The sequence below is a fragment of the Carettochelys insculpta genome, chromosome 7 (genome assembly GCF_033958435.1).
Source record: "Carettochelys insculpta isolate YL-2023 chromosome 7, ASM3395843v1, whole genome shotgun sequence".
NCBI lineage: Eukaryota > Metazoa > Chordata > Testudines > Carettochelyidae > Carettochelys > Carettochelys insculpta.
The window spans coordinates 38,837,108-38,864,469 of NC_134143.1; the positions used below are offsets into that span (position 1 = coordinate 38,837,108).

General features: G+C 42.5%; 1 protein-coding gene across 5 annotated transcripts in view; it reads left to right on the top strand.

The window, feature by feature from the left end:
- The window catches only part of MINPP1 (multiple inositol-polyphosphate phosphatase 1), a 68,982-nt gene that overhangs the window by 9,219 nt on the left and 32,401 nt on the right, over positions 1-27,362 (top strand). For 4 of the 5 annotated variants that reach the window (XM_075000345.1, XM_075000344.1, XM_075000342.1 and 1 more), the window contains exon 4: positions 3,950-4,083. In XM_075000345.1, coding sequence (XP_074856446.1) covers positions 3,950-4,083 — 134 coding nt within the window. Of the gene's footprint in view, positions 1-3,949; positions 4,084-6,017; positions 9,850-27,362 lie in introns of those variants that run through there. The other variant, XM_075000341.1, reaches the window with a different exon arrangement.

Here is a 27,362-nt window from a genome sequence, read left to right on the forward strand (position 1 = left end):
CGTAGAGTTGAGATGTATTTAACTTCTGATCTACTGCAACCTCCAGCTCTTTTTCAGCAGTACTGTCACGTGAACCATTTATTCCAGTCTGTGCATTTGATTGTTCCTTCCTAAGAGAAGTACTTTGCATTTATTTTTTATTGAATTTCATCTTGTTGATTCAAACCAGTTTTCTAATTTGTTGAGGTCATCTTGATTTATAAACTTGCCCTCCCCAAGCACTTTCAACCTCTCCCAGCTTGCTATCGCCTGCAAACTTTAATTCCACCCTATTATCTAAATCATGGATGAAAATACTATATGATACTGGACCCAGGACTGATCTAGTTTGGATTCCCCTAGATGCACTCTCCCAGTTTTACAGCAAACCAGTGATAACTGCACTTTCACTATGATATTTCAACCAGTTGTGCGTCTCCATTACAATAGTTTAATCTAGCCCACATTTCCCTAGTTTGAGTGTGTCTGTGTCGAAAACCTTGCTAAAATCAAAATATATTGTCTTTACAGCTTTCTCCCTTATCCATTAGGCCATCAACCTTGTCAAAGAAAGAAATTGGGTTAGGTTACCATGATCTGGATTTGTCAGGAGTGTCCTGACTTCCTTATAGCCCTATAACGCTTCATGTGCTTATAGCTTGGTGGCTGAATTATATGTTCCAGTATCTTTGCATTGAAGTTAGGCTGATTATCTGTAATTCCCTGGTCCTTCTTTGTTTCTTGTTTCAAACATAGGTTCCATGTTTGTCCTTCTCCGGGCTTGTGGGACGTCACATATTGCCCAAGGGTTGTCAAGCAATTGCTTCATCTGGTTCCTTAAATACACTAGGATGAATTGCATCTGGCCCACTGACTTAAATAATCTAATTTACCTAGATACTCTGTACCCTTCTCTTTCCTTGTTTCCATTTTTATTCCTTCCCCCTTGTTCATATTACTTATATTGAGTAGCTGGTTACCATTAATGTTTTTAGTGAAGACTGACACAAAATGTATATTTCGCTTCTTGTTGATGACATCCCAAAAGCTGTTATTAGCTCTTTGGTAAATAGAGGATCTGTGGCTTACTTTTTTTTTTTTTGGGGGGGGCGTGCTGTTTTTGTCCTTTGTTAGTGCATTAGCCTTCCTCATTTTGTTTCTACATGCTTCTGGCTGTTCTTTTGTACCCTTCAACAGTTTATCCATATTGCCACTCTTTATGGGATTCTTTTCTAATTTCTAGTCGTTACAGAGCTCCTGATGCAGCCATATTGGCTTCTTAATATTCCTGTCTTCATTTCATGTTGGAATCATTCTCACTTTTGCCTTTAATACGGCCTTGAGATACTTTGAGCTTGCTTGAACTTTTTCTCTTAGCTTTTTTTCCCATGGCACCTTAGCTGCTGGTTCTTAATTCGTTAGTCTGATTTATTTTAAATCAGTTTTCCTTGTCCTGTTGCTCTTATTTGTTTTGACTCATAAAATTTATCATTCATGATCACTTTAACTTATATTGCTTCCACCTTCAGGTTTGCTAGCAGTTCATTCCTGTTGGTCAGAATCAAGCCTAACATGGTGTTAGCCGGTGGCCAGGTAATGTGCGGTGAGGTACTCCCCTGGGTCCTAAACAACCCAGTTTTTTACTGTTAGAGCAGGCAGCTCCTAGCACACTCACCCACGGCCAGGCTGTAGTAACCAAACGGTTAAAGTTCCTTTTGTTGTGCCGGCTGTGTTGCAGTGACAAAAGGGTTAACAAAATGGTTAGGCTTGGATCTTAACTAGTTACAAGTTTATTAAGCTACAGTTATAAGCATGCGGTTACAAAAGGCTATTGTTTACTTCTTATATGCTAGCAAAGTACAGGTGTTTACAAGTTACGTTACAATCCAATACAAAGATATCTGTTATCATCTAACACAATGATATCTTGATACTAGTTACAGAGCTCTAATTCTTTAGCTGTGCACAAAAAAAAGTCAGAGACCTAGCATGGGTGTATCTTACCCTCTCTGCGTCTCTCGATACCAGCGTAGCCAAGCCGGATCGGTCACTCAATTCCGCGGAAAGACGAATACGAGGTTGGGCGTCCCCAGTAGTGGACCTCGGGAGGCAATCACCTGACCCGACCAGCAGGAAGTTGGTGGAATGCACTCAGTTAGAGTTCTGCTGGACCCATCTTTTATACCCCTTTTGGGTTACGTATTCTCTTTCTTATCTATGGTGCCAGATCATACTGGTCTGTCTTTGTGACTCCAGTTTGTTACAAGGGCATTTCTACTTAGTTTGCACTTGTAAGACAAGAGATAAACAATTTAGGAGTACAGGACACTCTTTTGTGCGGGCGGGGCACGTCCCCTTCTGGGTGATTGTGTGTGTGCATCATATTGATCAATGCCAGCTGGGGTGATTTCTGAGGGGTCCCCCCCCTCTCATGTTGACAGTCTGGCCTGTTAGCCTTCTAGCTGTACTTTCTGCTTCTCAGGGTCACGATAAGCTAGCATATCTGGGCCTCAATGAGGGCATCAAAGACTGTGCTGTCAGCAGCCATTTCCGTGCCCTGTGTGCTCCTCAGTGGGCGGGGGGGGGGCAACGAGCAAGCTGGCTTGTAAGGGGGAGACTTTGTCTGGCTACACATGGACACTCTCCTGGTTACTTACTTCACTTTCTAGAATTGAAGATTTCTGGGTTGTTAGTCCTCCACTACCACCAGATCGTGTGTTCTGGATATTTATTTGTTCTAGAAATGCCTCAGCCGCCCCATCTTCCTGATTTGGTGGCCTGGTGTAAACTCCCACCCTGGGTTTTGTTTTGTTTTAACCCCTTTTCTCTGCATCCAGAGACTCTCAATAGATCTGCCTCTCATTCCTTTCATAATAAGTTATTATATTTTTGAAGTATAATGCAACACCATGCTGCTTCTTCTGTCTCCCTCTCCCCCCATACGCTTCACAATTTTGTGTAGATGTCCAAGATGTTGAGCAGATTCCCTGTGTGATTGTTTTTCCTCTTTGGTCTCATGACCCCATAGTAATTTTCCATGCCTTCCCCAAACATCTGTTCCTCTCAGAAGGTCACTTTTTATATATGCTTCTGGGATTTTATCACTATCTCTCTTTAAACCTAGTTTAAAGTTCTCCTTACTAGGTGTGTGTCAGATGATTTCTTTCAAATGCATGTTTGCTTTATTTTGAATGGCTGACTGTGAGAATAGCACTGATGTATGACAATGTGCTAGGGATCTATGGTGGGACCTGGCATGTAAATGGGAAGATGTGGGCCAAAGGAAGAGCCCACAGACATGATGAGAGTAGGACAGGCCAACCAGCCAGGCAACGTGATAGCAGGTATGGTAAACCATATGCCAATCAGATAGTTTGGAATGTCACAGTCTGTATATCAGAAGAACTGAAGTATTGATGTCTTTGAGGAATCCTTGGGTCTTCAGAAGTCTGCTGTAGGGCAAGGGAGGATATGGGCGCAGGTTTTTGGATGATAAACCATGTTTGTGTCCAGTGCAGCTGCCTTGCATTTTGGGAAGCTGGGCGGGCTCAGCAGTGCTCATGTTATCAGGTGGGACTCATTTCAGCAAGATATGTCCTGGAATTAAGATCTTTCAGTTTATTCATTTAGTGATGCATAATACTTAAAAACAAGGTGATAAAAGCCATAAAAATTCAGGAAATTGCATTACTCTTCTGCTTAAAGCTTTCCCACAATGCAAAGGCTGATTCAAGTGTGACATTAGCAGAACTTGTAAACTAATACTGGAAGATCAGAAATCAGTGGATATTTTTGTTTGTTTTTAACCCTGAGACAGAGAAATTGGCATAAACATTTTTTTAAAGAAAGCTAACCAAACTTGCCCATTTTCCTAAGAAAGCTGTCAGTGCCATACTATTTGTATGAGTGTTTTCATGTAGAAGAAGTAAATGTTGTCTTTTTTGTTACATGTTTTTAAATTTCATTCTAGGTATTGGAATACCTGAATGACCTAAAGCAGTACTGGAAAAGAGGATATGGGTATGATATAAATAGCCGTTCCAGTTGTATTTTATTTCAAGATATCTTCAAACACTTGGACAAAGCCATTGCAGAGAGTAAAAGGTAAAGCTTTTTTTTTTTTTAAATTGCTTTTTAACTTCAACCTTCTGTACTTCATATACAGCCCTAATGGGGTGGACCTGGAACTTGGATAATGACTCAAGAATTAAATCATTGTTCAGGCTTGATTAGGATCATTTAAGGAACTAATTCTCACTTACTTAATCAGGTGATATTAATTCTTCATGCTGCATCCTGTTTAGTCATATCAATATGCGTGAATGGCGTTTGAGTCAAAAGTATTTATATAATCTGGAGGCAGTTTCTCCCCGTTTTATGATCTCCTTCATTCCTTCTATGAACAAATACCTCAGTGGGTTTAATTCAAACATTTTAAATTATATTTTTAGTTGATGCAAAGCTTTGCAAGTTATAGCACACAAGAGAAACATTTGAAGAAGTTTACAGTGTTTAGCCTGGGCTGTGGGGGTTGTGCTTGTATGAGAGGCCAAGAAACTTCTTTTCTGCACTTTCTGCATTTGTCTAGAGCAGCCCCCTCCTCCCTTCTACACCCTCCCCCGCCCGGCACCATCTAGTCCCCACACCACCACACCACAAGGCTAGCCCCCGCCCCACCACACCATGTCCCGTCTGTAGGGAGAGGAGGGCTGTGAGCTCCCACCTTGCGTACCAATAAAAATTGGCTTGTGTGTCACCCATGCCCGGGGTTGCTGACCCCTGTGCTGGAGGATGTATAAATATAGAGCAAAAAGACTGCCCTTGCCCAGAGGAGCTTAATCTAAAGACAACCCCTGTGTTCGATTTTATTTCCTCCCCCCCAAAAAAAAGTGTTATTGGATCATTTAAGACATAACTGATTAGCCAGTAACCAAGTCTGAAGAAATGAATCATCTTGATTTAGGCAGTATTGATGTTCTGTACTAGCTCGTTAAGACCATAATTTTAAGGGCTGTCAGGTTGTTAGCTGACACTAAAGGGGTGGCTGATCAGGATAGTGCTTAGTGCCAGAAGGAGTCCCTTTTACATCCGAGTCTTTAACTGCTAGGACAGGCAGTCCCTTCACAGTGGGCAGCCAGAATGGCTGACAGATGCCCCAGGAGTTTGCCCTTTGGCAGGTGGCCAGACTCAACGCCCAGTTTCCAGCACTCTAGCACCACTCACCCTAAGGTGTTAATTAGCCAAAAGTCAGCTAGGGTTCTTTGGTTGTGTATGGCTCGATGCAATTACTGGAGGAGTCAGGCTTAGCGTAGTGGTTACTATGATTTATTACAGTGAAAAGTTTAGCATGTAAGAGGTGTAAACTTACAGGTAATTTAGATTATTAAATTTACCTTTAGTTACAACTTAACTTTAGTTACAACAACAACAGCGACACAACCTATTAAATGCACGCAAAATAATACATAGCAGGTATAATTCTCACCCTTGCATCATCTGACTCCAGCGTTCCCAGCGTCTGTCACTCGGGAAGAAGAGTACGAGGAGGGCGTCCCCTTACCTCGGAGGCAAAGGCCCATTCTAACCAGCAGGTCAGGCAATTGCAGCTCAGCTCATGTCTGCTGCGAGGCCCTACTTTATACCCCTTGGGTCATGTACGCATCTTCCTTAACACCAGTTGTGCTGGTACATCTCAGTGATGCCAGTCTCAAAAGGTGGTTACTAGATTAATTTGCATTTGTTAGGTGAAGGTAGCCGAATGTTAGCCAAATCATTAAGACAGAGCATTCTTTTCACGTGGGCATAGGATTCCTCTTTTGAAATGTTATGTGGGCGTATCACTATCAGTACTGTTCAAGGGTAGCCCAAGGCTCCCAGCTCCAGGAACAGCCTGTTACTCCCTTTGTTTATTCTTCTGTGTTTCCCATGGTTTTGATGACTCATCACATCTGTGCCTTGAAGTAGTTACAGTGAGAGGAGAAGGTGGGTAGGGGTTTGTCTGGCTACATTCCACCCCCTGATATGCCACATCGTTCCAGGATGCAAGGTGGTGGTGGTGCCAGAACCTCTTGCCCTCCTTGGAGGAAACTAAAATCACCCTACAGGACTAGCCTGCTCAAACGTTTTGTGATTGAGGGACTGGTTAGGATCGCTGGACAATGCCATATATTGAACTTCTGCAGGTGAGCTTTGCTAAGGCAATTAAGTGTTTAACAATACAGAGAATAATACAAAAAATAATTAAAATGGTTATTGCAGTATTAATAATATAATGTAAAAATGGGGTTATAGTGAATCCTAAATGCAGGGCTAGCCAATCTAGCCATGAAGTTATTCCGTCTTCTGCGACAATGTGCAATAACTTAACTGCATCCTTAATAGCAGATACATCTTGTTCAACTAGTCCAGACCGATTTACATAAAAGCAACAAGATTTATTAATGACAGCACATACTCCTCCCCTGCTGGGCTAAAACAGCATCCAGAGCTACTCGATTTTGTAAAGCAAAGCGAGCTACTGATTGTATTTGCTCGTTAAGCAGGCCTCGTGCATGGGCAGTGTGATTTAGTGACTTTTCCACCTTCTGTGAGACATTAACTAATGCCTGTCGGAGCTCTGCTACTCCAAGCCAGGGTAGGAGTGCATGGGCAAACTGATGAAAACCAGTCGGCCATTTAACAAGGGGGTTTTCAGCTCTGGCTTGCCTGGATGCTTGATGTAAAAAGCTTCCAAGGTTGGTTATACCTGGAGCTGTAATATGTGGGTGTACTGTAAGTCCCCCAGGGACGGCATGTCCCAATGAGCATTGACCTCACCAGTTTACTGGGAGGTACTTACAGGCTTTGCTCCCACAGATGAAAAATAGGCCAGGCTCCCTATCTAAAATAAGGGAATAGGGTCCCTTAAACCACCCCTTTTCACCCATTCTTTTCTTTGGAGCATTGTAGGCGGCCCAGTAGCTATCATTAGTGACCGCACAGTGCAAGGAAAGCAGTATGTCCTGTAAAATTTGGCCTGTTTGGAAGAGACTAGTTTTAGCACATTGGCTGTGGTACAAAGTATTGTTGGTTACTAGCATGGGGTTATACAATTGCCCAGTTCTTAAAACTGGGAACAAAGAGTTATTGTACCATGCTTGGCTCTCGGTATATTTCTTAAAGTTCAAGGGGGCAATTGTAGCATTACCAATATCATAGAGCAGCTTGCCACCGAGGGATACGTTGATGATGATTCCCCAGCAATTTAGATAGTGCATTAGAAAATGAGTATCTTCCTGTACATAGAGGTCCCATGATTCTAATTGCTCATTAAAAGCTGCGATGTGGGTGCACTGCTGATCCTTAAGCCATCCTCAATACGGACCAGTATCATTCTCATTCTCAAAACAGATAAGGTAAACTTCCCGTGAAACTCCCGAGATATATTCCAATGGCTGGCTCCATACCGTGGGTTGCCAATGGTGATGCCACCCCCAGTACCTCCCCCCAGAGTTATTCCGGAGGTTGTGGTGTTGAAGGTTGCCATCATCAACCCACGATGGTTCCCATGTGAAAATGTCACTTTTGTTCCACCAGTCATTTATGTTTAAGAGGAATGAATTCAATCCCGATTCTGGTGAAGGAGTTTAACAGGGTGCACGTCCAGCAATTGGAGGCATTGACGGCAGTGACGATGGTTTGAAGGGCATCCTCTAGGGGATGCTTAGCAGTAGTGAAAGTCGATGAAATAATAAGAAATAATATAACAAGTCCAAGTCCAAATAATTTCACCATGACCTTTACCGGCTCTCAAACCAGGACTTGCCACAAAACGAGATTTAAAGCAAACAAGGAAAACTACAACTAACACCACTGCAAATAATATAAAAGTTAAGTCCTTGAGGGGTTTCCAGGTCCAGATAGTTGCTGCTTTTACCCCACTCCGAGGACGTAACATTCATGGTCATCACTTTACCTTCGTTCCAGGCAGTCTTTTGCTGGTGGATCTTCACACAGACTCAGTCTATCTCCTGGTTGCAGCTTATGGTATGGCTCAGTTGGGGCCTCCTGGAAAGTATCTTTGACCTGTGAATGATAGGACTGCACACACCTCATAAGTTCCTGATAATACCTAACTATGCTTCACATTTTTTAAAAGATTTACATTTGGGTAGTTGAATGAAGTTAATTTGTAACTGCAGGAATGGTTCTAAAGGCAGAGATCTGTTTGCCAGAACTGTCTTTACAGGTTTGCCCACATTGTGGGCTTGGCAGACAGGGCAAGCCAGACAGTAGTTTGGGCCACTTGGGAGAATTTGGGAGCAAACCAATTTTGTCTGAACAGCAGTAATCCTCCTCCTGCTTCGCTGTGGTGCATGCAAGATAAGGGAGAAGGACCTTGGGCGCAACCAGGCGGCCATCCGGGGAGCGCCAAAGGTGTTCAGGATGCCAGCGATGTTCATCCAGTCTCCAGATGGTCTTCTCCGAATTTAGGGCCTGATCTTGGAATATTGCAATATCAATAAGAGTTGTGATAGGAGACTGGGAGTCTGTAAAAATAGGAAATAGTGAAGTGGCCCAAGAGGGGAAAGGGCTGCAACGTTAGCTGCTGTGTTAGCCAAGGCATTTCCACATGTAACTTTATCATGAGCAACCTGATGGGCAGCACACTTAGTAACTGCAACAGCACATGGTAACTGGAAGACATTTAATAAGGCAGCAACATATGGACCATTTTTTTTTTTTTTGTGAGCCCATGTGTATTTTTGTTAACTTACCAATATAGACGACTTGACAATGCTATTAATAAGGTAGTAGTAGTAGTAGTAGGCATCCTTCAGTCTGCATAGACTATGGATCGCGCTGTTTATAGTTTCAACTGAGGACTTCATTTACAGCATCTACTGTGACTATGAAGACCCACACAAGAGTGACAGTCCTTGCTGCATCTCTTGCAGATGTGGTGGATGTCTGGCAAGTCCTTAGTGTGCTTTCTGTGCACTCGCTTCTCCTCTGCTAGCTGTCTGATCTTCATCTCGCCCTTCTGAAGGCCCTTGTGTAACTCCTGTCTCCATCTGCTGCGGTCGTCTGCTAGTTCTTCCCAGTTGTCCAGCTTGATGTCTACCTCTCTGAGGTCTCACTTGCAGACATAAGCACAAACATAAAATAAAAAAACACATTCTTTGTTTTGAGAGAAGGTTCACGATGTTTTAGGTTGTTCTTCAGTAAATACCAGTTTTTCTGTGTTTCTGAAAGACAAAAGAATACTTTTCTGCCCCCTTTGGGGTGGCAGGTTACATCTTAGAATACTCCATTTACAAATATGGTTAGTTCTTTCTAAACTTTGCAAGCTACTTACTTTGTATTTTCACCAGACACTTCAGAGTTAAGGACTTACTCACTTACTCTTTCCTGCTAATCACATGCTTGCTTCCTCAAAAATAATGAAAACTATTAGTTTAGATCTCACCATTTGAAGTGTTACTACAGGGATTTGACTTTCCCTTTGACTTTTATTACTTCCCTTATTCCTGCTAATGTGCCCTCAGAGCTCTCAAACTATAGCTTTCTTTATCTATTGTTTACCTGTGTGGGCCCAATCCTGTTTCCATAATCAAAACGTTTCTCTTTTTTATGGTCACAAACTTTAACTCACTGCCAATATAGCAAGGAGAGTGGGCTCCTTGACTACCGCCCTCCCACACAAACCTTTTATCACGAGGAATGTTTTTAATTATTATTTGGGCATTGCTTAAAGACTTTACCTTTATTAAAAGACAATCATATACATTGCATCTTATTACAGGGTCACTCATGTTAAGTGCATACACATTTTTTTTAACACCCATTGCACTGCTCTAACTAATTTTACACTGCTGTACACAGCTTACATTCCCCTGCTCCCCCGCCCCCCACCCCCTTTTTTTTTTTTTTTTACATCTGGGGCAGTTAAATTTCAATAGAAACCCCTTGTCTTCTTTTAGCAAGTTTTACTGAATTATGGAGATTTTAAATTTGCTTATTTCTTTGGCTGGCTTATTTATAGATAGTCCTTTGGAAAAAGTTGTTTTTAGAATGATTTCAAAGAAACCAAGAATTGTTCTTCATAACATTTTACAAAGTTTAAATTCTTAGTTTCCTCCTAACTCTGCAAGGTTAATTTACTCTTTTCTTTTTTCTTGAATTACTTGCTTATTTTCCAAAATGACATTTTATTGGATATTACCATTTTTAAGTATTACTTAAGGGATTTAGATCTTTTATACCTAAACTTACTGTTTTTCCTATATTGGTGTCCATATTGGAAAGTGTCCCCTCCTTATGGATACACCAGCAAGACAGACAGACAGACAAACAACATTACCCCAACTGGTCACAAAAACTAACAAACCCCGAACATAAAAGACGAGGAATACAGATTAGTACAGATTCTAATTGCCAGACATTTGGTAGCACAAAACCAAAACAGCTCTTTGTTGCTGCAAGGGCAAGTTATCAGATTTTGACACAAACACATGTTAGCAAAACAATTAATTTAAACAAAACTCCATGACACATACACAGCAACATAAATGCTTGCATGACTACACTTTGTACCACAAAGGCTACGTCTACACTAGCCAAAAACTTGGAAATTGCCATGCAAATGGCCATTTCGAAGTTTACTAATGAAGCGCTGAAATACATATTCAGTGCCTCATTAGCATGCGGGTGGCTGCAGCACTTCAAAATTGACGCGGCTCGCCGCCGCGTGGCTCATCCAGACAGAGCTCCTTGTCGAAAGGACCCCAGCTACTTCAAAGTCCCGTTATTCCCATCTGCCATACTTGTTTAACTTGCTGGCATGAATACTATGAGAGATGAAGGAAAATAACACCCACAGCTTTCCCCATATCCACAGAAACAGTTATCTCATTACAAAAGTTAGGTTGGTTTGGCATGGCTTGCCCAGGGGACTGCATATTGACTATTCCTGATCACCTTCCTCACCTCCCAGTGTTTCAAAATGGATTACTTGAGGACCTGCTTGTTGATTTTTTCCCAAAGACTGAGATGAGGCTGACCAGTCTGTAGTTCCCCAGATTCTCCTCCTTTCCCTTTTTGAAAGATGGGCATTATATTTATCTGCCTTTTTTTTTTTTTAATTTCAATTATCTGGGACTTCCCACAATCTCCTTGAGTTTTCAAAGATAATGGCCAGTTGCTCTTGCAGTCACATTAACCAACACTCTCATCACCTTCAGGTGCATTAAATCCAGCCCCATTGACTTCTATATGCTAAGTGTTTTTAGATCAGCTTTAACCTGTTCTTTCACTTCTGAGGTCCGCTCACCTCCTTCCAATATGCTGCCAGTACAGAAGTCTGGGAGCTGATACTGTGAAGATGGAGACCAAAAAAAAAAGCATTGAGTACTTCAGCTTTTTTCTACATGGCTTGTCACTAGATTCCTTTCCCCACACTTTCCATGACAATGGACTTGTTAACCAACCTGTAGAAATCCTTCTTGTTATCCTTCACATCTCTTCTTAATTTAATTTTCAGTTGTGGTTCAGCCTTCATGATTACACCCCTGCATGCCCAAGTGGTATTTTCATATCCTCCTTAGTCATCTCTCCAAGCTTCCACTTCTTCTAAGTTTCCTTTTTGTATTTAACTCACCTAAGTCTTCTCTGTTAAGCCAATCTGGTCACCTGCCATATTTTCTATTCTTTCTGCACATTGGGATGTACATTGTTGTTTCTGAACCATCAATAAGGCTTTTTTAAAATACAGCCAGCTGTTCTGGATCCCATTCCCCCTCATACTAGCCTCCCAGGGGATCCTACCCATCAGCCCCCTGAAGGAGTCTTTTGTGAAATCCAGGGCCTGTGCTCTGTTGCTTTCCTTTTGTCAGGATGTTGAGCTTGACCATCTCATTGTCACTACTGCTCAAGTTAGCATTGTCTTCTGCTTCCCCTGCAAATTATTTGCTGTTTTGGGGGCAGCAGGCCTAGAGGAGCATGACCCCTACTTGATTCCTCCAGATGTCTCACCAGGAAACTTGTCTCCAACACTCTTCAAAAACTTCCTGAACTACCTATGCACAGCTGTATTACTCTCTCAGCAGCCGGTCCCTGGGAAAAACCAGGGCCTATAATCTTGAAACTTCCATTGTTGGAAGACAGCCACATCTACCTCACCCTCCTGATTTAATATTAGACCACCTTTGAATACCTGACATTTAGGATTCATCTAGAGAGAATTAAAAAGAAACTGTCAGTCTGATTTACCAGGTGTGTCAGCCATTGGAGTTACAAGTTAGATCAGGGGTTGGCAACCAAAAAAGCAAGAAAAGTCTTTAATTTTTTTTTAATTTGGTTAAATTTTAGTAATTCAGGAGCCACAATACATGTGAATACAAGACAGTCCTTAATAAAGAGGTTAAACCATACTTTTTGTAATCCCTATTTTAAGAAGAGCACACAAACAATGAAGCGGGTCTTTGCCCACAAAAGCTTATGCTCTAAAATATCCGTTAGTCTATAAGGTGCCACAGGACTTCTTGTTGTTCTTAATGATCTGTAATGTGATACATGTTTACTGTGACATTCACAAACTTTTTGCGTATTCTGTTTTGTCACACTTTACTTGTATGTTTGTATAACTTCTTCCTGACTTTCACTCCCAAACTCACTTTAATTATGCCAATTTTCCCTTGTTTAATTTCAGTTTTCTTTCTTAAAATGTGGGTTGCCCTTCACAGCAGGAATGCCACAAGCTTTAGTTTTAAAAAAAAAAAAAAAAAGACTTGATTAGTAACGAATCAAAACACAGATACAGTCCCATGATGCACTGCACATAGTAAAGGGAGGGTTATCCAACATTTCAAGGTCACATATTGTTTGCTATTTTGCTATGAGTTGTTCATTGTTGGGCTTTTACAAGTGCACTGTTTATCAAAAATAGTCAGGAGGTTCAGTTTTTGTTTTGTTTTGTTTTTTGTTGTTGTTTTTTTTTTTAAACTTTGCAATTATAGCGTCAGGAGCCACAAAGAAGTCCTTAAAGAACCACAGGTTGCAGACCCCTGAGTTAGATACCTTCAACATTAAAAGTTTGTTTGTCAATACAAGTTGTATTTTGTAGTTTACTCGTGATACACACAATTTGGAATAGATAAGGAGTCTCAACTGACTTGTCACCATTTGTAGAACTCTAGTATTATCTAGTAAGAGTAAATCTTAGATATAATGTACATGTTGGATTTTGTATGTATATTTAATATACCAAATAAGCTGTGGTATTAGATCTGAACCTATGTTAAGAATCTGACTTCCTCTCATGCCCTTACTGACATACATGTATTAAAATTTAGCAGCTGCAGGGGCAAATTTTGTTTCAGAAAGCAGTTGCTGCAGGTGTGAATTTTTTTTAAGAAAGCAGAAACATGAATCTAAGTACAGGCTGAACCTCTCTAACCTGGAATGCTCTCATCCAGCAAATTGCTCAGGGGTGGAGCTATACAAACAGGAGATCCGGTTGCAGTTTGTCACCAGAGCCCTTAGGTGGAGTTCTAGCTTTATAATTGAAAATAAAATGTTTGGGGTTTTGAGAAATAACTGGATTGTTATGAGGAATATAAATATGGTCAAGAATTATGCAATCTTATTAACCGCTTCTGCTAGGATGCTTCTCACATGGTATCACTGGCACTAGATGAGCTGAAACCGCTAAACCAGATGTAAAGGAAGCATGTTTTCTTTGTGGGGTTACTCACCTTGCTCGTGTTGGGGAGTCATTTTATAATGTTCAAAAGTGCTTTTTTTATTTTTGGGTTTTTTTGTTTTGTTTTTTGCAGTCCATTAAACCCACTTGTATTGATTTGGAATGCAATACATACTTCCTTTTATTGCCCGAAGCAGATCTGACCACAGAATGCTATCATTCTTGCCATTTTATTTGTCAGTTTAAACAACTTCCCAAACATTGCATACATGGTTTTGTCTCATTCCTGCCAGTTACTTCATTCTGACGTAAGTGGAGAGAAAATTTAGATTGTTGATGCAATTCTGGTATGACTTTTAAATACAGGACACTCAGATCGCACACTTTTAACTACGTCCATTTTCCATCTAGGAAGCTTAAAAAAATCAGCTTTTTAGCTAGTAAAGGCTTCTGCTTTTTTATAGCTCTGCAGGTATTGATAAATTTGGGATTTTAATCTAGCTTTTGTTTTATCAGATTGTACTAGACTGTATCTGGTAAGTACCTGGTTTTACTAGTCCTGTAAAAAGAATTTGAAAAAAAATCAGAGACAACAATAATATAGTATCTGGAGCTAACAGAAGGAAGAGGAGAAAGTAGGTGAGAAAAAAATCAAGCTTTGTGTTCAGGTGTCCTAACATAGAAATAATTCATTCTGAGACTTACAAAAATTGTTCACTTGTTAATATGCCTTACGTTATTCAAATTTTTCATTTGAATAACATTCATGTAATTTGTCCTTTTTTATATTTTACTCACTTTAGGCAGTGAAGTTATACAGGATGGTTTCACTCTGGTTCTCAGCAGAAAAAACACAGTAAAATGTGGGTTTCAGACTCAAGAGGCAACACTTCACAAATTTCTCAGTGTTTAACTATTTTACAAGGTTTTTTTTAATCTGTACTTTTGTCTATGAATACTTAATACTAGATGTTAGTGTGCCATGTGTACAGCAAATAGGTCTATGTGCCTAAATCATGGACATATTATATTTAGGTAATTTAAATTATAAAATATTACAATTAATTTTAAATGTTGATTAAAAACAGCATGTAGTTCCATCAACGAGCAGAAGATGGAGAAATTAAAACAGTGAAGATTCTGCTATAATGCACTGAATTAATCTCACAGGGGTAGCCAAGTTAGTCTGTATCTTCAAAAACAAGAAGTCCTGTGGCACCTTATAGACAGACATATTTTTTTGAGCATAAGCTTTCATGGGCAAAGACCTGCTTTGTCAGATGTATGATGACTCATGCATCTGATGAAGTGTGTCTTTGCCCACGAAAGCTTATGCTGCAAAAAATCTTCGTCTATAAGGTGCCACAGGACTTCTTGTTGGTTTTGAATTAATCTGTCCCCCAACTAATGCTTAAAAGTACAGGTTGAACTTCTAAAATCTGGGACTCTGTTTTGGCAACATCTGTGGTCTCGCAGGACCACAGATGTTTCTGTTTCAGAGAGCCTGGGCACCTGGGAGTGGGGACCAGCTTGGAATTTGGTGGTAGGCAGCCTTAGCCCTACTGGGCAGCCACAGCCGGAGAGGGACAGGCAGTGGCTGGGCAGCTGTGGATGGGAAGCTGGGGACAGAAGCGGGTGGGTCCTGGTGACTGGGGAACCAGTGGTGAGTGGTGGAGCCTCAGCCACCAGGGAGCACTCTTTCCAGGGAACTAACCAGGGAGCAATGGGGCTGGGAAGCTGCAGGGCCAGGAAGCTGCGGGGCCAGGAAGCCACCCATGGGGCTGGGAAGCCAGCAGGGAGCTGGCTGAGGCTGGAAGGCCAGGTAACTGTCCAGAAGCAGGCCAAGGAACAGTGAATTGTGGCAGCTGGGGAGCAGCCATAAAGATAGCTGGGGGGTGGCGGGGCTGCAGCTGCCAGGGTGAGGAAACCATAGCTGAGGCCAGGAAGCGGATGCTCATGGCTGGGCCAGGACCTGGAAGCCAGCATCCCAGACTGAGGGAGCTGCAAGTGGTGTCGGGAAAATGGCTGAGGCTGGTGGCTAGGAGGGGAGCCCCAAGGGCTTTGACCTCCTCTGGTCCAGTAAAATCCCTCATCCAGGACTGCTCAGGTCCTGAAAGTTTTGCACTAGGGAGGTGCAACCTGTCCACAGACATCTACCTCTAACCACTCTTATATCTGAGCAGTTCATAAATATTAACCCTTGTGTGTTAAGGAAACATTCATGAGGCCCATTTTACACATGAGGAGCTGAGATTCAAAGAAGGTTCTTTCTTAATGTTCCACAAAAACTTGAGAATGAAGCTGAGGCTAGAATCATATCTTCTGAGCCTCAGTCCAGAATTGTAACTACCAGATCAATTTTCCACAGTAGTTCTAGTAAAGCGCTCTTTGTGTGTGTGGGGTGGGTAATTATATACACACACTTTTTTTTTTTGGTAACTTTTCATATAGCAACTTCAAAATGGTGACTGGCATCTCTCAATACTGGGCAATAGTTATTCATTCATAAACAAATTGTAAAGAATACTCTTCCATGGGATGATGCCTCACTTCAGCCAAATCAAAAGCTGTCTTGAAACCGACTTCTGAAAATTCAGAGCAGAGGAAGAATAACTCATTTGTAAGGTGACATAACTTTTTTTTTTTTCATCATGTATTCCTTTATTTTAAGAGGGGGTAAATAGGCCTATCCAAACATGGGAAATTCTAATGAAAAAGTTTATAGGGGCACATTTGTACTTCAACAATAAGGATTTTTTTGTTAAATTATATTGAATTTGTCAGAATGATTTATACTTATTGTGATGCTTGTCTGTGTGTCCTTTAGGCTACATTTAAATTTTGTAGTTTTGCTTTCTTCTGTGGACAAATTGAATATGGGAGGGAGAGCCTTTTCTTTTGTGTAACCGTAATGACAGTTTGTCTGTCTAAATTTTCATTTATTTTGGACATACAGGTGCATAGTTGCTTCATCAAGACTGTTATTTAACTTTTTTTTTTATTTTGATAATGCTTGTGAGTTGAGGAAATGCCTTTTACATTTTGTCTTTCACGATGTGCCGACCTACTCCGGGTCCCGTGGGTGCACGTGGGGTGTGATACAGCGGGGGGAGTCGGGTGGCCCAGGACCAACCACCTCACCTTTATAGCAGCCTGATATAGTGTAGCAGCAATATGTGATTCAGTGTATTCACTTTAAAACCTAGGTTTCCACAGTATTATGAGTACCAGGAACAATAACACTCCGATTGTGAACACCACAATGCCCTGTGGCTGTTCTAAGTCCCAATAATTCTCTATGCAGACCCAGCTAGACCAGCTAGTGGTATTTACCAATAGTGATTTATTCATTTATTCGTAACTACAATTACTTAACACTTGTTATATATAGATAGTTATTTATTTGGCATAAGCTAAATACTAGGGCTGCGTCTACACGTGCACGCTACTTCGAAGTAGCGGCAGTAACTTCGAAATAGCGCCCGTCACGTCTACACGTGTTGGGCGCTATTTCGAAGTTGAAATCGACGTTAGGCGGCGAGACGTCGAAGTCGCTAACCCCATGAGGGGATGGGAATAGCGCCCTACTTCGACGTTCAACATCGAAGTAGGGACGTGTAGACGATCCGTGTCCCGCAACATCGAAATAGCAGGGTCCTCCATGGCGGCCATCAGCTGGGGGGTTGAGAGATACTCTCTCTCCAGCCCTTGCGGGGCTCTGTGGTCACCGTGGGCAGCAGCCCTTAGCCCAGGGCTTCTGGCTGCTGCTGCTGCAGCTGGGGGTCCGTGCTGCATATACAGGGTCTGCAACTAGTTGTTGGCTCTGTGTATCTTGCACTGTTTAATGAAAGTGTGTCTGGGAGGGGCCCTTTAAGGGAGCGACTTGCTGTTGAGTCTGCCCCGTGACCCTGTCTGCAGCTGTGCCTGGCTCCCTTATTTCGATGTGTGCTACTCTGGCGTGTAGACGTTCCCTCGCTGTGCCTATTTCGATGTTGGGCTGAGCAACGTCGAAGTTGAACATCGACGTTGCCAGCCCTGGAGGACGTGTAGACGTTATTCATCGAAATAGCCTATTTCGATGTCGCAACATCGAAATAAACTATTTCGAAGTTGGGTGCACGTGTAGACGTAGCCTAGGTTACATATAACTATATATAATTACATGTGACTTACCAATAACATCCAATGCTCCCACATCTCACCAATAACTACGTTACAGCGGCCATTCAAGTCAGAGATACGGCTTGGTTGGGACCTTTCGTGGTGGTGACGTCCGGGTGATCAGGCCGGGGTCTGCTGTCTGGACTGGAAGTTGCTAGCCTCCGCCTTGTGTCCAGGAGCCCACCCCCTTATTCCTGCTAAATCACCTTTTATACTGTTTCTTACTTGGGGGTTCGATACCTGGCCAATTAAAGCGTTTGTTACCTAATTTGGGCTTTCTATCCTCCCGGCCTGTTAGAACATGTTACAAGATTTCCTCTGTCCTTGGTCTTTTTCTGAACCTCCCCTGAGACCCTCTGATGTTGTACAACCAAGATGTTCTCTTTGGGGGGGCTTCCAGCTACTAGCCCCAGCTGTTCTCTTTGGGGGCTTACTATCTGCTTGTCAGGATGTTCTCTTTGGGGACTCTCCAACTACTTGTCAACTTTCTGATTTCTTTCTCCTGGCCTGACTTCAGACCTTCCCGCCGCTGTATGATAACATTCCAAGATGGAGTGTATGGTCATTCTGCCTTGCGAGTGAGGCCCGGCCACCAGGTGCTCGTGCTCCCACATGCCCCTTTGGCCGTGGCCGAGCGAGCAGGACCTATACCTCCACATCACTACTGCTATTAGCAGCTAACAACGGCTCAGTATCTGCGTGGAGGGCGAGAGAGTTGACCTGAGTCCCTATTGAGGTTATCCTGCGTATAAGTTGACACCCCAAAGAAACGACAAGTAATAATGCTATGAGTATTATGCAAATAGACCAAAATAATTGTTTTAACCCTCCCAATCCAAATATGGATGGGATACCACCAAACCATTTGTCCCACCAAGATGCCGCCTCTCTGGCCTGTTGACCGATTTGTTCTATATCCTGGATTATATCACTTACATTTTGCTTGATTGACTTAATTTCAAAACAACATTGTCCATTAAATTGTGGATACTTGTTACCTAGCCATTCACAAAACCCATTTTCTTTAGCAAGTAAATAATCTAATGCCAAGTGATTTTGCATAACATAGGTACGAATTTCTTCCATTTTATCATTTGTTAACCCTACTGCTTCTGCAATTCTATTCCCTAAATGTTCTATACTTACGCCTAAAGCTAATATTTGCTCCTGCATAACTAGGTTACCTAATGGATTAAAGCTAACAATAGCTTGGGCTGTTTTTGATACCCAAGTTTTAAAAGCAACCCAACCATCCGATGTCCAACCTCGCTTTTTCCGGCCTATAAATCGTGATTCGGAATTCTTTCTGGTATAAATGGTGCCACCAGAAATTGCTAGTTTTCCTATAGTACAGCGACCGATAGGGTACTTCGGCAACGTTGAATGAGCCTGACTCCCACAAATCCAAAACCAGGCTGGGGGTAAGCTGTTTTGTTTTATCCACTTATGTGCCAATAAGTGGTCGGGAACTTTGGCCTGTGGCCGTGTATTATTAAACCTGTGCCACCATGGGCATCCGCCCAGCACACCCTGATTTTGCATATTTTTGGCCTTACTTTTGGGTGAGTGACCCAAACACGTCATGGGGTTTATGATGGTAGCATTAAAGTGCTTAGTGGAGTATTTGGTAATATTACACCCCCGTTCAACCATATCCAATTGCCGAAAAACCCCGTTGGCTGCAAAAAATGCTGGATGCGACTTATCATTATTACACACATCTGCAAGCGATAACCAATGGGTATTATTCTTGTTAACAAAATTATCGGTTACATTTATATTTGAATGATTATATAACTCAAACAGCGAAAGCGTCAAATTACAGTTTTGTTGAAACCCAACAAAAATTGGCTTGTAATCTTCTCGCTGTTCTCCAATACATCGATATATTGTCTCATGTAAACGCGGAAAGTCCCAACAAAAAGTTCCTTCTGGGGCAGGGGTATCCGTTATAGCCAACGTTATAAGTGTACTTGCTCTGGAATTTCTTTCTTGATAATCGGGGAAATATCCGAGGTTAGTAGAACTGAAATTAGAACTGTTCATAAACACAGGGTCCAATCGAAATGGAGCCTCATTAGCAGAGGGTACTTTGTTAGTACAAACTACACATTCAGTGGCATTGGCTAAAACTGCGAATGCAGCTGCCCATAATTCAACAGTATTGGTGGAGTTTCGTGCTGCCGATTTCCATACGGGATTGCCGCTCCCAACATGAATTAGGCTGACCTGTAATAAAACACATTAGGCTCAGAAAATTATCCTGGCCATATGGTTAGATTATATGTTACGAATTATCTTCTGCTAAGCCAATTGTGATTCACCAGCACTTCCCCTTTGTGCTGTAAGCGAGTTACCCAATAGGTATTAGGGTATTGGGCCTGTCGTATTTTCTTTCCCTCCTCTGGGATTGATCCCTTCAATTGGGGTATATGAACCCATACTAACTCTTCTGCCGCAAACTTTCCTTGCCATGGCATTGGGATTTTGGGCTGCAAATCTGGCCACCTTGATGTTTGCTGGTTTAAATTAATAAGTACCTTTGGCAAAATTAAATCCCATCCCTTATAACCTTTTCCTTTGTTTTCTGTTTTAATTCCTAATTTCAGTACCCCTATTTTTCGTTCTACTACACCATTGCTTTGGGGATGGTATTGTAAATGAACATGATGTTTGATGTTATAAAATGTAAGCCACTGTTCTAGTTGGCATGCAGTGAATGGTGGTCCCCCATCTGTTTGAATTTCTGTGGGTATTCCCCAATGTGCCACTGCCTTTTCAAGGCCTCTTATTACCTCCTTGGCTGTTGTCCTTCGCAAGGGCAAGACCCATGTTTGTCTGCTTCCCAGATCGACTATTACCAGCCCCTTGGGGTATTGACGGGCCCCTTCTAATGGTCCCATTAGATCAACCTGCCAAACTGTTCCCGGTTTCAATTGTTCAGCTGCAAAAGCACCTTTGTCATGGGCGATCGTCCCCATGGATTTTTCTGATTGACACACAAAACACTGCCGTCCTGCATGTTCCCAAATATTCAGCGGTATCTCCGTTTTCCCCACTATTTCCCACTGGTATTGGTGATAGTTCTTTCTAGCCCCATAATGTCCCCATTCATTATGTAACCAGTTTGCTAACCATTGCACTTCCTCCTCTGGAACCTTATTAGCCCCTACTACAATGGGCTGTTGTGCCTGTTCGTCCACAAATTTATGAGCCCAGTAGGTATCTGGCCTATGGGACCGTATATGCACTATATATGCTCGGTGATACCTTTCCCTAACACTTTGTAACACTTTTTTCCACCTGTCTCGATTTAAATCTGCAGTTCCCTTACCCGTAGCTATAAGGATGATATAGTGTACATCAGCTCCCATAATTAACCCCTCCTTTGGTGAATGCTTCTCCAATGCATGTTCTGCGCCCATAAAGAATGCCTCAGCTTCTGCACACTGAGCTCCGTGCTTGAAAGGCAATGCTTTAACCTCTATGGCTTCACACTTTACACAGTACATTGCTGCTCTATCCTGTCCTCCCTTTGTGCTCCCATCTGTAACTATCCACAGTTGCCCTACTGCTTCGCAAAACACAGGGCGGATAGTTATATCCTCCATTTCATTAATCTGATCCTTAAGCTCCCAATTTCCCCAAAAATATTGGGCCTGTGTTGTTAGCTGTGCCCAGGTGCGCAGGGTCCCGGAAAAATCCGGGGCAGGGCAGTCCGGTGTAATCCATTTTAATGCAGTTATTAAAGGAGCTTCTATAATTCCTACGTGCCCCTTTGACCAGAATTGCAAGTGTGCAAGTCCCAACAACAGCTTCCCTAACGGCCCATAGTTTCGTTCTGATCCATTTATGCTCCATTGCTCCAAATGTATTATCTTGCCCCTTTGAGTTATCCTGGTTAAAAAATGGTCTGCGGTCCATGCCAGCCATATAGTTATGGGAATCTCCTGTTTCACCCTGGATAGGGTTAACGGCTGGTTACTAACTTCAATAAGTTTTGTCAACGCCTCTGAATCCTCTGTGGTCCAATAAAATGGGTGTTTCTTAGTGACTTTTTTCTGCAATAGCCTAATTGCCCAATTAATTTCTAGGGGGAGAAACTGTCGAATATAGTTTAATTCTCCTAAGATTTGTTGTACTTGTTGTTTATTCTCAGGATGCTTATTTTCCCACTCCTTTAATCGTCTGTCTTTTCCTTCCCTTGGCCTAATGCTATCAGAGTCTATTTGCAGGCCCAGGAAAGAGAACTCTGTTTGCACGACCTTGGACGACTTATCTTCACTGACCTGCCATCCATTCAGTTTTAACTGTTGATATACCTTATTTAGAAGCCTTTGTGTGGTTTCCCTCTCCTCTCCGGCAACTAAAATGTCATCTACGTAATTTAACACAACCGTTCCCGGTTCCTCCTTTATCTTACTTAAAGTCTCCGTCAACTTTAAACTGCACACTGCTGGGGAGTTAACATAGCCTTGAGGGCAAACTTTCCATTTATATAATTTCCCTAACACTGAAAAGTTTAAGATGCCCTGCTCATCCCTTAGGGGGACTTGAAAAAACATGTCCTTAAGATCAATACTCGCCCCATATCTCAGTTTCTTAGACTGTAACATCTTCCAGAGTTCCGGTAAGGTATATGGTGTTGTAAATTGTACCCTTTCTACTTGTGTATTAGCCTGTCTGTAATCCACCACCAGCCGGTACCCATCTCCACTCGGCTTCCTTATTCCCCACCCGGGAGACAGAAACCTTGACTCTGGTACTAACTCTATTTTTTGTTCTGACAGCAATTTCTTTAATAAAGTTCTTATATGCCCTTTCCCTTCCTCTGGGGTAGGAATTAGTTTGAACTTCCACGGACTCCCGTTAACTACTTTTGGACTATGCACTGAAGCACTTTCTAATTTTACTGGTAAGGCCTGCCATATTAATGTCTTCAGGCCCAGTCGTCGAATCTCATTTACCCCTAGTAAATTTTCATGCCCTATAATAGCTTTAATCTTATAAAATTTATTACCCCTTTTAACCTTAACCATAGCCATTTCTGCGGCTTTTACTTCGTGCAGTCCCTGGACCCATAACTTTTTCCCTAATTTAGTGTGTGGGACAGATGGCTTAATTACTGAAACCTGTGCACCCGTGTCTAACAAAAATCTGATTACTTCCCCTTCTATATGTATTTTAGTGTAGGGCCTTGTGTCTCGATTAAGCTCGGTTACTTCAGATACGGCCCTGTCTGAAGCAACCCCTAATCGTTTTTTGCCTTGTCGTCTGCCCCATTCTTCCCCTTCTCACTGTCTCCGTAAGGGACAAAACCCTTCGATTTTGCCAAGGTGAATTGCTCCTCCGGACTCAATTTTCTCAGTTCACTTCTTGTAAGATTGCTGTTATTCAGCAAGAACCCAAATACTGCCCTTTCAAGGGGGGAAGACTTTTGCTCTCCCTCTCCTTGCTTTCGGTTCTGCCTGCTCTCGCTTGCTGCTAGGACTTTTGTTTCCCCTACGCTTGTTGGAAACTTGAGTTTGCCTGTGACCGTAAACAAAGTACCCAAAGGACGTCCGACTACTGTCTGCAGCCACATGAGATCTCCTGCTGTAACCCCTGCTGCCTCACCAGCCCCTTCAACAGCTACTGCACTAACGGGTACTTGAGACGGGTCTGCCAAAAACAAATAAGGACGGGGATTGTTAGCCTGAGCTGCTGTTAGTCCTAAGGGGTGTTGGCGAGCTTGCCACATGATAAATGACATGCCAGCAATGGTATTTATCAGCTCCTCCTCAGTCCTAATTGATCCCAGCGGTATGTTAAACATTTGTAACGTGCCTTCTGTCATCAAGGAGACGACAGCTGGGACAGTGACGGGCCATTGGGTGTTATCCTCTATCTCCCGGCTATTCGCAACACCCCCTGACCATCGAGAGTTTCGCACTAAATATCTAGCCTCTTCTTTATCTACTAGATCTGATCCAAACTGTAATACTAACCGACCTAACCACTGAGGCAACGGTTCACCGGGTTTTCTGCTAGTGCTGTCTAATAACTCTTTCCGTTCCCCCAGGGTACGGGTCCGTAACACAATCTTAGTAGTTGTTCCCCCGGTTTGATTATGCTCTGTTCGTGTGACTGCTATAGGAAATGCTTGTACTACTCCTGTCCCTTCAGCCATAGTCTGCTCACGTTCCCCTTTTCCTATGCTACTCGGTCCATCCCCCTTTTCCTTCAGCTGCCTGAAATCTGGATACAACGTCGGGGCTGAGGGGACCGCTGACTCAATCACCTCTTGGGGATATGGGGGGGTGGCTCTCTCAGAGGAGCTGACTCCCCGAGCTGGGTGCCCCCCTTCTCTACTTCCCCTAGTCCTCCTGGTTTTTTCTCCAGAGCAGATGTCTTTTCCTGTCCCCTGACCAACGACCTAGCCAATCCTTCGAACGTGTCTAGGGTGCATAACAACTTAACAAATTTCTCTGCCACGATTTTTAACAATCGCCTTGGGTCATGATCATCTGCTTTTACTTTATGAGCTATTCGCGCTTCCCAGCACTCCTCAGCTGTCTCTACCAGCAACCTATGTGCTTGTCCCCCGTCTTCCAAGGCATATTTCGGAAACCATGGGTTCTTTTCTTTTGTAGCTCTCTCTACACATCCTAAAAACACTTTATAAGCATGCATCTGATTCTGCTTGGGATCCAGCGGTTTCTGTATCCCTTCCAACTGCAACTGCTTCTTTTCCTCCCTGGGATAAAACCTCGACCCTGGGTGTTTTCTTAAGACACAAGCCAGTCCCTCAACTGACACTCTCATAGTATACTTTCTGTCATCCCCCTTATCAAACAGACATACATCAAGTCCCTCTTCTCCGCCCTGCTCGGTTTCCAATTTATGGAACTGAGCATGATAAAATAACTCCTCAGGCTTTGACTCCCTCCCTGTTGACTCCCACGGGCATCCACGTCCCAAGGGATAAGACCCTTGACATCCTGTCCGTGACGCCATGACGATGTGCCGACCTACTCCGGGTCCCGTGGGTGCACGTGGGGTGTGATACAGCGGGGGGAGTCGGGTGGCCCAGGACCAACCACCCCACCTTTATAGCAGCCTGATATAGTGTAGCAGCAATATGTGATTCAGTGTATTCACTTTAAAACCTAGGTTTCCACAGTATTATGAGTACCAGGAACAATAACACTCCGATTGTGAACACCACAATGCCCTGTGGCTGTTCTAAGTCCCAATAGTTCTCTATACAGACCCAGCTAGACCAGCTAGTGGTATTTACCAATAGTGATTTATTCATTTATTCGTAACTACAATTACTTAACACTTGTTATATATAGATAGTTATTTATTTGGCATAAGCTAAATACTAGGTTACATATAACTATATATAATTACATGTGACTTACCAATAACATCCAATGCTCCCACATCTCACCAATAACTACGTTACAGCGGCCATTCAAGTCAGAGATACGGCTTGGTTGGGACCTTTCGTGGTGGTGACGTCCGGGTGATCAGGCCGGGGTCTGCTGTCTGGACTGGAAGTTGCTAGCCTCCACCTTGTGTCCAGGAGCCCACCCCCTTATTCCTGCTAAATCACCTTTTATACTGTTTCTTACTTGGGGGTTCGATACCTGGCCAATTAAAGCGTTTGTTACCTAATTTGGGCTTTCTATCCTCCCGGCCTGTTAGAACATGTTACAAGATTTCCTCTGTCCTTGGTCTTTTTCTGAACCTCCCCTGAGACCCTCTGATGTTGTACAACCAAGATGTTCTCTTTGGGGGGGCTTCCAGCTACTAGCCCCAGCTGTTCTCTTTGGGGGCTTACTATCTGCTTGTCAGGATGTTCTCTTTGGGGACTCTCCAACTACTTGTCAACTTTCTGATTTCTTTCTCCTGGCCTGACTTCAGACCTTCCCGCCGCTGTATGATAGCATTCCAAGATGGAGTGTATGGTCATTCTGCCTTGCGAGTGAGGCCCGGCCACCAGGTGCTCATGCTCCCACAGTCTTCTCAAATACAGCAGGCTAAAATGCTTCAACAGTCTGCAAAATGTCACTGAAAAGTTAAAACATTTCGCCTTTCTCATACCTTATCACACAGTTTTAAACAGTTTTTTGATGTGCTGGTGCTAAGTCTTGATATCTATTTTAAGCTTGTGTCATTCCTGGAAAACCACAATTTACAGTGAAGTATAAAGAAAGCTAGCTTTTGCAATTTGGGGAATTATTTACTTATCTGTAGACAAGATACAGATCTGCTGCATACTTTCTGACTGAATATTTCAAAGTTAGTGATGTTACTTCACTTTAATAATTTGTGTAATTTGCATATATGCAGATAAAACCAGTTTATAGGTGTCTCTGTCTAGCTGTATGTTTCATCTCTTCATTTAAAACACTATAAACAGAAGATGCCTACTTTGAAAATATCTATTTTAAATATTATCCTTAAGCTCATCCTTCTTATTTTGGTTTAACTTCTTGTTGATCTAGGCCAGCATGTGCACCTTGTGCAGGAGATGTATATTATTTTTAATTTGTAGCTTTACTTCTCATAGTAAGCACAGAGCAGCACTCTGTCACACTTAACTAGTAATGTTTTGATTATAAAGTCAGACATGACACTGGCTTTGCCCTGAAGACTTATAAATAAATACATTTATATGATCGGAAGTAAATTTAACGAGAGTAGATTGTAAGAAAGCAGCAGACTCTAGGATATGTTGTACAGCTCCACCAAGCTCTTTTCTTGGGTTGTCAGGTAGGGCTCTTGAATACGCATGGAGAATTTTTTTTCCTGGCACATATTTTGTTCCAACCAGGACGTCATGAGCTGGCATGTTCCATTATGTCAAAGAAACTAAGAAACGGAGAGCAGAGGTGAAAGAAAAGAGAAGGGAAGAGAAGAGCTTAAGGGAAACCTTGGTTGAATGCGTGGGTGTAATGTTTTAAGTAATAGTATGGGAAGGGAGCAAGTTTGGACTGTATCCAAACCTCGTATTCCTTGTTAAGAACAGTGAAAACTCTTGCTTTACCCAGAGTACTACATTATCAGGAACGGCAGCATTTCAGGATCTAGCTGCATATATTGGCTGTGGATTTTTTAGGTGAACTGGATTTTTGCCATGTTTGTGTTCTAGGAGCAGCCCCCTCAGTGTCTAATTATGCTGCCGCGGGTGATTACGCAACAGGAAAAATCTGGGTCGTTTGTAAAGCATAGCTGCATCACAGTTTGAGTTTTGGCATTATAAAAGAAAACTTGCCCAACATGAAATACAAAACTGGAGCTGAAAACACCATGCTGTGTACTTGCATTAGTAGAACCAGCTCTTTTCATTTTGTTTACGTAGGGCAAGAAGAGTGACTGAGTCTTTGCATCTGAGTAGACTTCACTGGTCATTGGGGTAGAGTGATTTCAGGTGCTGTCAATCTAGAAGTCTTTCGGGCAGTGGCTTTTTCAGTGGGGAAAAAAAATAAAGGTGCTGGTAATCAGTCAGCTTCTCCCACAGCTGGGCCTGCTGAGGTGGTGGTATTCAGTA